The 12,781-nt window shown below is 51.2% G+C and overlaps 4 protein-coding genes across 4 annotated transcripts; 2 read left to right on the top strand and 2 right to left on the bottom strand.

Moving 5' to 3' along the window:
• The first annotated feature begins 380 nt into the window (after window positions 1–380).
• BO80DRAFT_29700 (peptide chain release factor family protein) lies at window positions 381–1,312 on the top strand. Its single transcript, XM_025715027.1, has 3 exons — window positions 381–716; window positions 783–1,163; window positions 1,224–1,312. The coding sequence occupies exons 1-2, from the start codon at window positions 516–518 to the stop codon at window positions 1,155–1,157; spliced, it is 576 nt and encodes a 191-aa protein (XP_025577058.1). The 5' UTR covers window positions 381–515; the 3' UTR covers window positions 1,158–1,163; window positions 1,224–1,312.
• BO80DRAFT_423635 (putative chromosome segregation protein Cse1) lies at window positions 1,299–4,958 on the bottom strand. The gene is made up of 8 exons (XM_025719096.1): window positions 4,724–4,958; window positions 4,310–4,624; window positions 4,083–4,253; window positions 2,687–4,011; window positions 2,552–2,634; window positions 2,194–2,497; window positions 1,963–2,142; window positions 1,299–1,908 (listed from the first exon to the last, which is right to left on the bottom strand). The coding sequence occupies exons 1-8, from the start codon at window positions 4,784–4,786 to the stop codon at window positions 1,467–1,469; spliced, it is 2,883 nt and encodes a 960-aa protein (XP_025577059.1). The 5' UTR covers window positions 4,787–4,958; the 3' UTR covers window positions 1,299–1,466.
• Window positions 4,959–5,134: 176 nt separating this feature from the next.
• Window positions 5,135–10,527, top strand: BO80DRAFT_378401 (putative GTPase activating protein (Tsc2)). The gene is made up of 2 exons (XM_025716740.1): window positions 5,135–5,404; window positions 5,519–10,527. The coding sequence occupies exon 2, from the start codon at window positions 5,577–5,579 to the stop codon at window positions 10,263–10,265; it is 4,689 nt and encodes a 1,562-aa protein (XP_025577060.1). The 5' UTR covers window positions 5,135–5,404; window positions 5,519–5,576; the 3' UTR covers window positions 10,266–10,527.
• Window positions 10,528–11,381: 854 nt separating this feature from the next.
• BO80DRAFT_423637 (uncharacterized protein) lies at window positions 11,382–11,893 on the bottom strand. The gene is made up of 2 exons (XM_025719097.1): window positions 11,825–11,893; window positions 11,382–11,770 (listed from the first exon to the last, which is right to left on the bottom strand). Exon 2 carries the CDS (start codon window positions 11,754–11,756, stop codon window positions 11,394–11,396), a length of 363 nt encoding a protein of 120 aa, XP_025577061.1. The 5' UTR covers window positions 11,757–11,770; window positions 11,825–11,893; the 3' UTR covers window positions 11,382–11,393.
• Window positions 11,894–12,781: the final 888 nt, after the last annotated feature.

A 12,781-nucleotide genomic window follows, 5' to 3' on the forward strand; every position in this document is an offset into this window, starting at 1 on the left:
GCAACGTTACGCTCAGCAGCCAGTTCGCGGGAACAACAATGGATGGCCGATGGCCTGCCTTTCATGGGGTTGATTTTCCCGCGCGATCTGACACTGATTGGCGTGCGGCCATGGCCCGTCGTCCCCCCATCCACTGGGTGGCGTACGTCACCCTCTCCGCTTGGCCTTTTGTTCCATGCCTATCAACCGGCCTGAGGGGGGGAAGGCGTTGTCCTTGCTCGCTGGAAGCTCAGGGACCTGTTGGCACTTGACAGAACCGAGTCAGAAAAAAAGTTAGGACAACCGTGCAGTGGAGTAGGCAAACCCGAATACGAAATATACGAATACTGAAGATGAAGAGAACGGGCTAGACTGCCCTTAGTCACCAAATACTACATACAGTCGGTATCGTAAGTTCGTAACGGCCCAGATCATTTCGCGTGCATCCGTCCGACTCCTGCAGCAGCCAACCACCTTCCGGCCCCGAGTAATCAAGCAATGCGCCTACAGATGGAACCAACGCGCTCCAGATCACCATGTTCCGTTCCCTCCACTTGACCCCCTACATCAAGTTCAAGCGCCCCTTTCCCACGCCTCATCACCCTCCCACCCCAAGACTCTTCACCCTCTCCGCGCTATCCCTCGCCAACAAAGCGTTACCGCCCCGCCTCAAAATCGAAGATGCCGATGTGATCATCTCATACCTCAAGGGCACTGGCCCGGGAGGGCAGAAGATTGTACGTAACCCTGCTCTGCTACACGTTGATTGTCCCGTCTTGGTTCTAATGGCTTCTCGTGCGTAGAACAAAACCAACTCGGCCGTCCAGCTCATACACAAGCCCACCGGTGTAGTGGTCAAGTCGCAAGCCACGCGATCCCGATCCCAGAATGAGAAGATTGCCCGGCAGATACTCGCCGATAAGGTGGAACAACTCCTGCATGGGGACCAAAGCCGTGCTGCCATCAAGGCCGACCGTGCAAGGAAGAAGAAGGCCAGTAAGATGAAGAAGAGCCGGCGGAAGTACCGGGAGCTCGAAGACGGAAACGAGAGCCCCGGGGCAGAAGAGCACGATGCGCAGGACGTTAATGATCCCAACGAGGGTGAAGCGTTGGGAGCAGAAGAGCAGAGCCCACATCAGCTGCCCAGCCAACAGCACGTACAGCAGGAACAGAAGTGAATGACAGTAGGCGTCTTCTGTTTACCCGTTGCTGGGAACGGTAACACCAACATCTGCATCACGCAGCGGACTCGAAGTGCGTCGTTAGCACGTCAGTCATTGTAGAATACGAAAGCTGCCTACAAACAGATTGAGGGATATAAAGATCATCTAATTTAATTCATAAGGACATGCAATGGAGTGGTTGGAAATAACCAACACTTTCTCCATGTTTCTTTTTCAACATGCAGACAGCCCGATAGGGACAAGTTATTTGGCACAGGAAATGTTACACCCCGGTAAATAGCGCGAGCGACCCCATTAGCCTGTTCATGCGATGTAGCTAAGCAGCACTGTCTTAGCCTCGGCTCCAAGACGCTCCTGGACGAACCCAGAAATACGGCCGTTCTGCTTGTCTGCTTCCTTCAAATACTTGCCAGTCCAGGCCTTCAGGTCGGCCCCCGTGTCGGGCCACGGGTCCCTGGTCTGTGGCCGCACAGTGTTCAGTGCCGTGAAACCAACTCCAAAAGCCATATCTTCGACATCGTGCTCGGCGATGATGTCGTCCTTGCTAGCAGGCAGAGGAGGAAGCTCCAACAGCTTGAGCAGAGCCTCACAAGTAAAGCCCCATCCCTTCTTGTACCGGCTCGCAAAGGCTTCGGAGTTAGCCAGAGTCTTGGTGAATGACAGCACGGCGGTCTTGCGGTCCAACGGGCGAGCAAGCTTCTGTGTTTCCGGGAGGATGATGTTAAGATAGATGGGAGTGAAAAGCCTGATGGTGGTTAGTTAGCATGGCCACTTTCGAGGTCAGATAAGAGATCCTTACTCTGGCTGGACTTTATCGATCACCTGGATGATAAAGTCGGCACTGTAACCCTTGTCGTCTTGCGCGGAAACGAAGTGATAGAAACGAACAAATCGAAGGGTAAGAGTTTCCGTCTTGGAGTTTTGGAGACGGGTGAGAATGACCTGCAAGATTGACACGAAGTACTGCTCCAGTGTTGCCCTACAAGAGCGTCAGTAATCACCTCGCTGGCTGCTCAGGGGCTTCACTTACGGAGGGAAGCTTGCAACCACCGACTCGAGAAGGTCGAATCCGTAGCCTTCATTGGCTTTGGTTGAAAGCAACTTCTGGAAGATACCAAGAATGGGAACAATCTGCTCGTTCTGGATAATGTAGTGAGATCCGCGGCCAATGATGCTCGACAAAAGCCGCACAAGCGCGGGAATGTTGCCCTTGGACTCCCACATGACAGGCATGAGAATCGGGGCAATCAAGTTCTGATAATAGTCCGGCAATGTTCCCGAGGGGTTAGCCTCAAGAAGTGCGGCAAACAGTTGGAAGATGTAAGGCATGAACTCTGATCAAACGTTAGCCATAAAGCACGGGCTTTCACATGCTGGTCACGACATACCTTGCACATCTCCCTGCAGAATCTCTGCGAACGGAGGATAAAGAGCTTGCTCCAGCTTTTCGGGGTTAGCAGGGGCGGCAAACCTATATTCATGGTCAGTGGCTGAAGATTCAACGGCAGCTAGGGTTTACGTACCGGATAAATGCTCCCAGGGCTTCGAAGTGGAAGTAGTAGAATCTGGGGTTGCTTGGGTTGGTGCTGATGACTTTCGTGATGTTGATCAGATGCTGAAGGACACTGTCGGTATGCGGGACCACGTTTTCCTTGATGACGATCATGACTCTCATAGCACATCTCATGAGGAACTCGTTCTCCTGTACCTTCTGAGGAGCCGGGTCCTTTTGGATCAGAGAGAAAATATGTTCCAACAAGTCCTTGGACAGGGGAGTGATAGTGGCGGGCGAGATGATCGGTTGGCCTTGGCTATCGGTAAGGTAGAGGACACGCTCGACGGCAATGGCCGCGTAACTGTAAACGACATACTCCGAGGACCCAAGGTGCTTGACCAACATGGGAAGGACCTCCTGCCACTGTTCCTTCGTGATGATGCTCCGGAAAAGATACAGGTACTTGATGGCGTCGACCTTAAGGATAGGGTGTACGCCATCATCGGTGACCAAATCCGCAGCAAGGTGTTTCTGGAAGAAATCGGTAATGCTAATGAGCTTGTTCGTAGCAGTGACACCGTGACTGGAAGTAGCAGTTCCCTTGGCCGCAATTGCAGAGAAGAGATAGGTTGCAGTGTCCTTGGCCTTCCAGTTCGCGGCAGGGGCCTTGGCGTATTCGGAAAGGTAATGCTCGGTGTATTTGAGCACAACTCTGGTCACGGAGTCCTCAAACCGCTCGGCAAGCCGTCTTAGGAAGTCAGTGGCGGCGCGCCGTCTAGTATCGCTATCGGACCCTTCAAGATCGCGGCGAATGAATTCAATCGGCTCATCCTCGAAAAGCTCCTCATCCGACTCACGCAGGCTGACGTTCGGCAGAATGACCTTTTCAATGATTTGTCCAAGGGTGTCTTCAGCTTGGAAGACAAATGCGTGCTCGGTCATGCCCGCAATCGAGGTCAAGAACTGTAAAGCCCTGCTGACCAAGATGTCGTATTTGGTCTCCTGACCGATGAGGGTCAAGAAGCTCCACGAGCTTTCCACGAATTGTCCGACGTGAGGTTGGAACTCGTCCATGTACTTCTGCACGTACAATGTCAGAACTTGGAAAATCCCCGCACGGGCGTATTCCAGCTGTCCGGCTTCGGTATCATCATCAGTGTGCAAGAGTTGGTTATCGTAGGTCAGATATTTGAGCATAAGTGTGGCTATCCCTGAAATATTTTCTTCGAACATCGGAGGAAGATCGTGGCAAGAGAGGTCATACATCAATTTGATCATCAAATTGAGTTGGGTGAATCCCAGAACAAGATTGTCCTTGTTGGATTTATTCTCCTCAAGGTAGGCATCCAATCCCTAGAACTGAATCAGTTGACTGCTCTGAGACTCGACCTCGAGGGCACGGTGAAGGGGAGGGTCGAACTCACCTCGAACAGAGCCAAGAATGGGCTGCCAAATCTTTCGAGGACGTGATTAATTTCTCTGTATAGTTCATCCGATCGGAAAAGAGGTCTCCATCTCTTGAAAATCGAGTGTGCGACCTGTAGGACACCGTTGTTGACAGCGGGGTTGCTCGGCTGGAGTCTGGAGACGAGATCCTGCGGATGTCAATTGAAAATGCACGAGCAAAAAACAGAACTGGTCTGGAGCTTACATCCACAAGTGTATCCCATCTCTCCCAGAAATCACTATCGGCGATAACACTAACAGCTTCTCCCAGCTGAGTCTGAATACCCGTTGGGACGGAAATCATCAGGCTGATCAGCTCCTGCTTAATGGTAGCGACCTCCTCCTGTTGGAGCTTATAGTTTCCGTCTTCATCAGTCCAGTTCCGCTTGATAAAGTTCTTGAAACATAATGCGCTAGCAAGACGGGTGTTGTAAGGATAGGACGCCGAGGCCGTGATCTGGAGAAGCTGCAACGAATAGCCTGGTTTTTTTTCCTCCTGGCGAAGAGCAAGTTCGGCTGGCTCAGAATTAGTTGGAAATTCGGTTTATGCAGAGTGAAATTGCAGGAACGCACTGAACACGCGCCTTCCTATGGCTAAAGATGGAGAGAATGTACTAACCTTGCTTGTTTTGCCTTGGATCCAAGCTTGCCTCAAGGAGCTGCGCAACAGCTCCAAGACCATCAGCCATTTTGGAGCGGGGACGAGATCAAAATACCCAGACAGCGGCGGAGGTGAAGAAAAAAGGTGACACAAGTGAGGGGGGATGGGTGAGATGTTAGGGGGGAAAAGCTATCTTGCAGGGGTGGGGGGAATTTCTTTGTAACCCAGGGTATAACGAATGGCTCAGTAAAAGCCGGGTGGGAGCTTGACTTCCTGGACTGGCAGTTTGTTTGGCGGTTGCTTTGCAAAATGCGGGCGGTGAGCGGCGGCCGCGGGGTCATTCTGCCCATCAGGTGACTGTGCGGATCAACGCGGTGCCGACCTCCGCCAGATCATCATCATCGCTGCTCGGAGGGGAAAAGTGGCTTGGCACACTTTTGCTCTGATTATAACCCAATATCACTTAGCTTCCCTGTCTCTTTGTTGTCCGGCTGTGCTTGTTCGGCAGTGTTCCTTTGTTTGGCTAAAAGTTGAATTACATTCCTTTGACCGATTTCCGATCCCGGTTGCAGAGTACTAGTGGTCCATTGCCATGCCGCTTGGAGCAGCTCTTCAAGTGTAACATCCGATAAAAGCCTCATATATATCCCCTTTGCGGGTCTCCTCTCGTCGTTGATCCATACATGTGACCTGCCAATGGTATGTGAGATCTGGTGTAAAGTGGACCGCAGATGTAGACCGGGTCAGTTCCAGCTGACCGGTGACCTTCGTGGCCTCTAGTCACAATCCCGTCGCTGACCGGTCATCGGACAGATATATAAGCCTTTGTCCTTAAGAAGCCCGTCCTCCCTCCCTCCGTCCACTGGGACGCATGTCTTCTGACGATGCTCCATCCCTGTACCACACCAAGCACACAGCATCAAGTTTTGTCGACGTCTTCAAGTCTCTAAGCATTACCCGCCCAAAATCGCCTTCTCCCGTCTCGCTACAGGACAGCACTGATTCTCTATCGCTCTCGACGGATGGACGCAGAAGCAGTCGGCTTGTACTGGGATTTGAATCAATGCATCGTGGCAGTGTCGTGTCTAGCTCCTCCGACACCTCGGGTGCGCGGGATTTCGATACGGCGGTCCGGACATTGTCGCAGAGGCAGTCCTTAGGCCAAGCTGTTGATGAGGCGGAGCAAATATCCAAGTCACTCCAGTGGTTTAGTCCGGAGCAATCCCTCGCTCTTTGGGAGGCAGGGGCACATCTGTTCCAGCATGTTAGCTCACCAGAAGCTCGACGGAGTGGTTCGATGTTGCTAGAAGCCGTTGCGGCACGTCAGGATTTGTCTCCAGCAGCGCGGCGTATCGTCTTCGAGTCAATATTGAACCCCTCAGAAAACGATGTCATCCCCGCACGTGTCCAATCTCTGATTTCTCTATCAGACCATGGCCGAAAACTGGATTTTGCAGCCTCATCTATTCTCCCCGTGATATCTGCTTGTCTAGTTCCGTTGTACGACTTGATTTCCTCCGCGCGCCTAAAGGCAAGGAAATCAAAAGTGAATGGGTTGGGATACGACGGCGCTGTCTTGGATGCCCTTTTGGAGTTCGCGGTAGATCTAATCACACTGCAGCGCAAACCGCCTAGCGACGAAGAGGTTCAGACGTTATTAGAACAAATTTTCACGATTTGCAGGAAGACAAGTGTCGCCACTGACATCAAGAACTCCTTGAGCCTTTTCGATGCCGTAATACTCTATGCGGACGTCCCGGATGGCAGCTTTGTTCCGATGCTTGAGGTCTTGTGCAGCATTCATGCCTCTGTCAAATCGTTGTCCGGCCCCACATCGAGAGCGGTCCGGAATCTAGCGAAGTCAAGGAGACAGTCTGAAATGATGGATAATTTATACTCCTTTCTGTCAGAGTCTTGCGGTGAAATAAGCCGTAATCTTAACGTTGTGCGGGGAACAGTCTATGTTTTCATGGATCTTGTACGCGCGCACGGTCAGGATGGGATACCCGAAGTCCAGTTCACCCATCTGATCGACTCGCTTCAGGTTGTCGTGAAGAAGGATGATGGCCGGCTGGAAGCGGATATCTTGGAGTTGTGTTTGAACATTTTGGAAGGTGACTTCGTTCACTTGATTTTGGACCAGGACTGGGGCGAGTTCGTGAATTTATTGAATTCGTGTTCCCTTAGGGCCGTTGACGAGCCAGAGGAGTCTTCTTTGACAATGGCTGAAGCGCAGCCGCGGGGCAGTGTGTTAGACGACACACGATCTAACATTTTGGCAAACACCATTCAAATCGCATCTACCCTTGAAACTCTCTGGGATCGTTTAAACCATCAGCAACGGCTAGATGCGACGCGTTTCCTTATGAATGCTTGTCGATACATTGAGCCTCCGCAGGCTGAGCTCGTCCTGAACACCATCCGGAGTGAGGGGTTCTGCTCCCCTGAGAGTCCGGGGTGGATACAGCAGAACCAACGACTCATTCGCTGCTTTATTCGCTCCCGCAGCAAACCCTCCGACGTTCGGATCCTGGCTTTGGATACGGTGAAGGATTCCTTCTTAACCTATGATTCTCTAGTGCTTTTCCAAGAACAAGGGCTTCTTGATCTCATGCTGGAAAAGTTTGCTGATGAGGATGATATTTTGTTCTTAGAGTCGTTGGTCTCTTTCCTCGTCGACGCTTCTGTGCTTGCTAGTGATGACGATAGTTTCAAGCGTTTGGTGGGAATCCTAAGCTCTCCCATGGACAAGGACCTTGACAGGGAAGCGGTTCTCGGGTCCGAGTCTTCGACCATGTCCTCGGAACGCCATCCCTATAACAGTGTGCTGGAGTTATCCTTGGCCAACATATGCACAATTGGGCTTGTTAAGATGTTTCTGCGATCTTTAAACATGTCGGCGAACAAGGCAGCCTCGGTATACGAAGCGCTCTTGAACATCGCGCAGTCTTCGGAGCGACCAGTCGACTCGCGCCTGACGTCAATGAAATTACTATTCCGACTACGCTGTGACTCGTCGGGCTCGATTACCGTGACCTCCGTCTCCGAAAACGATTTCATGATGAGCGTTTCCGGGCGGAACTTCGAGGGAGGATCCAAATCACATGGTGACTCGTCTGGAGATCATAACGTTGACAGTGATCAGGGGCGGCCAGCAGCTCATGGGAGGCACTCAGCCCGGGAGCCATCTGTGCTATCTAGATCAGCTGGACGGAACTCAATCATTCCTGTTCGCGCTTCGAAATTGACACCCCCAATCTGGACATTTGCAACTCCTCAGGTTCTTCCCGAAGCACCCCCCGATGAATCGAGTCCTTTTGTGTACGCTTATGCAACACCGGACACCAGTCACCACGTCGAGTCAGACCCTGCGCAAAAGGTCGCACTTAAGGCGAACATGTGGCTCGAGACCGTCATCTCACTGCTACAACGCGAGACCAACTGGGATCTCTACAGCTATGTCCTAACACATCTTGCGAGCCAGCTCCAGAACAAGGACATTTTCAGCAACGCAGTTCCTCAGGTCAAGCTGCTACGCAGCATCCTGTGTGATCAGGTCAAAAATGATTCTTTCCGTGAACCACCGCCGTCCACTGGTGTAAAAAAGACCGATGTGGCTGGGTATATTTTCGAGTTTCTCTGCTCATTGATCAGTTATCATGAACATTTTGCCAAGAGTGAAGAGGACGAACTCGTGCGCGCCTTCATGATGGGTATAATTGGTTCCTGGGGAGGTACCTCTCGTGGGTGTATACATGCGCTCTCTGTCTGTTGCCATGAAATTCCGCTTTCGGTGACCAAGTCTCTCAACGGGATCCTCGACAAGATGTCCAAAGTCATTACAATGTCCAATCTTGCTGTGCATATCCTGGAGTTTTTGGCCCTCCTGGCGCGCCTGCCTGATGTCTATATCAACCTACGCGAAGAAGAGATCCGCACCGTTTTTGGCATTTGCATCCGATTCTTGCAAACCTCCAGAGAGCAACGGTTCAAGGCCTCTGAATCCCCTACCAGGAATGTCCAGGTCTCAACAAGGCTTGGCGGTGGCGTACGAGATTCTTTGGCTTCTCCTGCAGAGTCATCTGATCCTTCGCTCCAAGACGGGATGTCCAGATACATCTATACGCTTACGTATCATGTCATGATTTTCTGGTTTTTGTCCTTGAAGTTGCAGGATCGAGCCAAACACGTCAACTGGATAACTAGCAGACTCATCTATCGGGATGAACAGGGGAAAGAGACGGTGGAAGAGCCAAGTCAGGTTTTCATTGACTTGATGCAGCGGTCAGCATTCTCGGATTTGGGAGATACTATTCCATATCCGACGTTCCCACCGTCTCCCGAGGATGGGCCCGTGGTCAAGAAGTCCTGGGTCGTGGGTATGAGCATCGTAACCGTTGAGACGGCTGGGGTTTCTGGCCTGACTCAAATCACCAAGCGGCAGGCGTCAGGCACTACCTACGCAACGTATCAGCAGCGAACTGCGCCTGTTCTTCCGCATCAGGTTCCTCCTACGCCTGACGCTCACTTGCACTCTGACACCATGCGCACTGCCGTTCTTCCGAGCCATGTCATGCTCCAGCTGACAACCACGGCTTTCCCCACCCCGACCGTGATGCAGCCCATTCCTCTTCCCGACGATGACATGACTCGACGGGCACTGAACACTTTTGACCGGAACGATATTGTGGATGGGCACAAGATTGGTGTCATCTATGTCGATAACGGCCAGACAACAGAAGCTGAGATCCTCTCCAATACCAGCGGCAGCCCGGATTATGAGTACTTTCTGTCGAGACTTGGAACCAAGGTTCCGCTCCAGGGTGCACGGTTCAATACCCAAGGGTTGCATGCTGACCTTGATGGAGAGTTTACCTACGCGTGGCGCGATCGGGTTACGGAGATTGTCTACCATGTTCCGACCATGATGCCTACAAACTTCGATAACGACCCTTCCTGCATCAACAAAAAGCGCCACATTGGCAATGACTTTGTCAACATCATATTCAACCGGTCGAATACCCCTTTTAATTTCAACACGATCCCCTCTCAGTTCAACTTTGTCAATATTGTTATCAACCCCGTGTGTCGCCTTACCAACGAGCCTGGTGTCGCGGAGTCGAAACGAACTGATTTCGAAAGCCTGTTCTACCAGGTGAGGGTGATGAGCAAGCCTGGATTCCCGGAGATATCACCGGCTGCAGTGCCGAAACTCATCTCCGGAAAGAACCTGGCTCCGTTTGTTCGCATTCTTGCTCTCAATGCGTCCGTGTTCTCGCTTGTTTGGCACAGCCAAGGAGGCGAGCACATTTCGTCCTGGCGCAACCGACTACGTGAGATCAAGAGACTTCGTGAGCGGGCACTAGGATCGCAGGCCCAAAGTTCTGACGCTGCAGAAGGCACCTACCCGGGCCAGCGTCGCAACACCAAAGCCAATATCTTTTCCGAAGAGGTACCGTCGCGTAACGCGTCGGTCCGAACCGATTTCGCTACCGATTGGAACGCGGCTGCCGATGCGAATATCTTGCAGAACTTGGACTTTTCGCGCTGGGGCCGCTGACCGCACTACCCTGGTTGAATCGGAGAGTGGTGTTGTAATGGAAGAGGGCTAAAATTACTGCCTGCTTTGATTTTCTCATGACCCTTTTGCTACGACGGATGACTGTACATCGTGACTCCATGCTTTGCAGCTTGTGTAAATACCCCCTTTGGTTTGCAGCACGCAGAAAAGTTCCTGTTCCGTCTGTTTTTCATGCGATGTTTATGCCCTCATTCCCTCCGACATACCCTGGAAAATAATCAATCTTTCCCAATCTCGTGCCATCACTGGTTGAAGTAGTCAATAATCGCCAGCAATAGTGGCCCCTAAGTACATCTACACCGTGCCCGCATTCTTAAAGCATCTCAAGATACAGCACAACCATCAGAGCCAGATCCCATCCCTCATATAATCACCACTTCCTACGGCATGCCAAGTGTAAACTACACCTGAACCCCCATCAACCCTACCACTATGTAACCAACCATGAAGTTGAAACAAGCCACCCGCCACGCGATCTTTCCGATGATCGATCAAAGGTAAAGTTTCGTCCCCGCCCGCAATTCCCCACTTCCCGCACTTAGTCTCTCCACTTTGACTTTTCTATGACTCTGTCACTCTCTTCACCCAGGGCTATTAGCTTTGTTTTATACATTCCGCGATAAAGTTAATCCATACCACAGTACGGAGTAAAGCTTTTTGTAACGTACGTCTAGTGGTATGTGGGTGAGGGGGTGAATGCTATGTTTACAGTTGGAGATATAATGCTGTTATGTGTGAAGAGTATGAATGGCGATAACGAAGTACCTTTGGCATGAGTTATAAAGACTAGAAGACAAGATTGTAGTTGCCCATAAATGACCATCCAAGGACAACTGGTGCTTGTCAGTCACGGCCTCGGGCCTGGTGGCAGTTCTTACAACCACTTGCTTTGTTTATGAGGACCCTTGTGTGGCGGTATGGGAGACATTGTTGCCGGTTGCAAGGACTTCATCATCATCGAGGCTAGTATTGGTTGTATCTGCAAGAGGTCGTGAAAATATTCATGGAGACGTAGTGCCTGGATATCTTCCGATGTGTACCATACCAGCCACTTTAGGAGGTCATCATTGCGGAAAAGTTTCCTGAGGGCTAGATCCAACATGGCGATCACGGGGGTCTACTGATTATGGTGTCGGTGGTGGCGTCCAAGCTTTTGAGATAATGTATGAGTTCAGTTAGTGCGACTACTTCCAGGTCTTCTCTGATATAGAGGTCGCTGAATATGTAAACTCGGAGGTGGGTCATAAATTGGTCATCACCATCGCCTGATATGGGATCGGTCTTCTCGGATGCTGCAATTATGGATGCAGGCTTGATGGGCTCTGTAGGCACCGACGGATACATGAAAACTCTCCTGTAGGCCCAATCGATAAAAAGTTCGATGGTCTCGTCAATTGTGTCTTCGCAGGTATAACGGTATGGTGGGTTTCGGAGAATCCGGAGGCCAGAGCCGAGTGGAAGACCTTGCATACGGGCTCTAGAATCTTGAGAAGAGTCTTGAATGATCTGTGCGAGTTGGGGGTGCGGACATTGCTTACTCTTCAGTCTGAATATCCGATGGCGATCAGTATTTGCTGTATAAAATGAGGCCAAGGACAAGGAAGCGCGACTTAACATCGTAGAGATTAAAGAAGTTAGGCAGGCTGGAGTTATTCGAGTGCGTTGAACCGCAGGGGGAGTGGAAGAGGGAGAGAAAGAGAGAAAGAACGAGGTCTGGTGTGCATCGTGGTCTCGTGACTGTGACCTTGTCGAACAGAACAGCCAGCCGGCAGGCACACAATCCGATGCACCTTCACAGTGCCAGCCCTTGCCTGGTATCAGCCCACCCATGGCCTGACTCAAAGCTTCCTGAGTCTTACGTACTGGCGGGGTAGCATTTTATGAAGTCCAATGGATAGTCTAGGCCCTTTTCGAGAACTTTGAGGGCAACCTTTGTATTACTGTTACACCTGCCATCACCTCTTGCTCCCCATATGATGCTAGGCCCCAGAAGAGCCTGTTTTATCTATAAAATAAGCAGAGCAAGGCTGGTTCTCCTTCCGCGTTTTTCATCTCCTCCCACACTCCCCGTCTCATTTGTTGAACCACAGCCTTTGCGCAAACCCAAGTACAGGCTATCCGATCCCTTCTCAGCATGTCGTTGATGCAAACCATTTCCCCATCGATCGAGACTAGCCTTGCTACTACTGATATCATGGCTGTCACATCAGACCATCGATTCATCATCACAGATCAACTACGAATATCCTAGGAGTGAGGCCATAGTTGCAGCTATATAACAGTTTCAGGGATTACCCTGTATACCCACGATGCTTCCTACATGCGTTGATTGGAGAGACATGCTGTGGAGTCGTTTCGGACGAACTATGAGACAAACCAGCCAGCTAAACTTCATCTGACCATGATAGGCAATCCATCATGTAGAAGGCTGCGGCAAAACGAGGTTTGGACAGGTTACCCTCGCAGCGGCTTTCAAGCAACACACGGAGCACTCC

Source organism: Aspergillus ibericus (genome assembly GCF_003184845.1).
Source record: "Aspergillus ibericus CBS 121593 unplaced genomic scaffold BO80scaffold_12, whole genome shotgun sequence".
In the NCBI taxonomy this organism is placed as follows: domain Eukaryota; kingdom Fungi; phylum Ascomycota; class Eurotiomycetes; order Eurotiales; family Aspergillaceae; genus Aspergillus; species Aspergillus ibericus.

Excerpts from the sequence above, each read along its gene's own strand:
- BO80DRAFT_29700 (XM_025715027.1), top strand. The coding sequence starts at position 516 with ATGTTCCGTTCCCTCCACTTGACCCCCTACATCAAGTTCAAGCGCCCC. Across the intron at positions 717-782 it reads GCCCGGGAGGGCAGAAGATT|AACAAAACCAACTCGGCCGT; the intron begins GTACGTAACCCT and ends TCTCGTGCGTAG.
- BO80DRAFT_423635 (XM_025719096.1), bottom strand. The coding sequence starts at position 4,786 with ATGGTCTTGGAGCTGTTGCGCAGCTCCTTGAGGCAAGCTTGGATCCAA. Across the intron at positions 2,498-2,551 it reads TCTGCAGGGAGATGTGCAAG|AGTTCATGCCTTACATCTTC; the intron begins GTATGTCGTGAC and ends ACGTTTGATCAG. Across the intron at positions 2,143-2,193 it reads GTGGTTGCAAGCTTCCCTCC|GGCAACACTGGAGCAGTACT; the intron begins GTAAGTGAAGCC and ends ACGCTCTTGTAG.
- BO80DRAFT_378401 (XM_025716740.1), top strand. The coding sequence starts at position 5,577 with ATGTCTTCTGACGATGCTCCATCCCTGTACCACACCAAGCACACAGCA.
- BO80DRAFT_423637 (XM_025719097.1), bottom strand. The coding sequence starts at position 11,756 with ATGCAAGGTCTTCCACTCGGCTCTGGCCTCCGGATTCTCCGAAACCCA.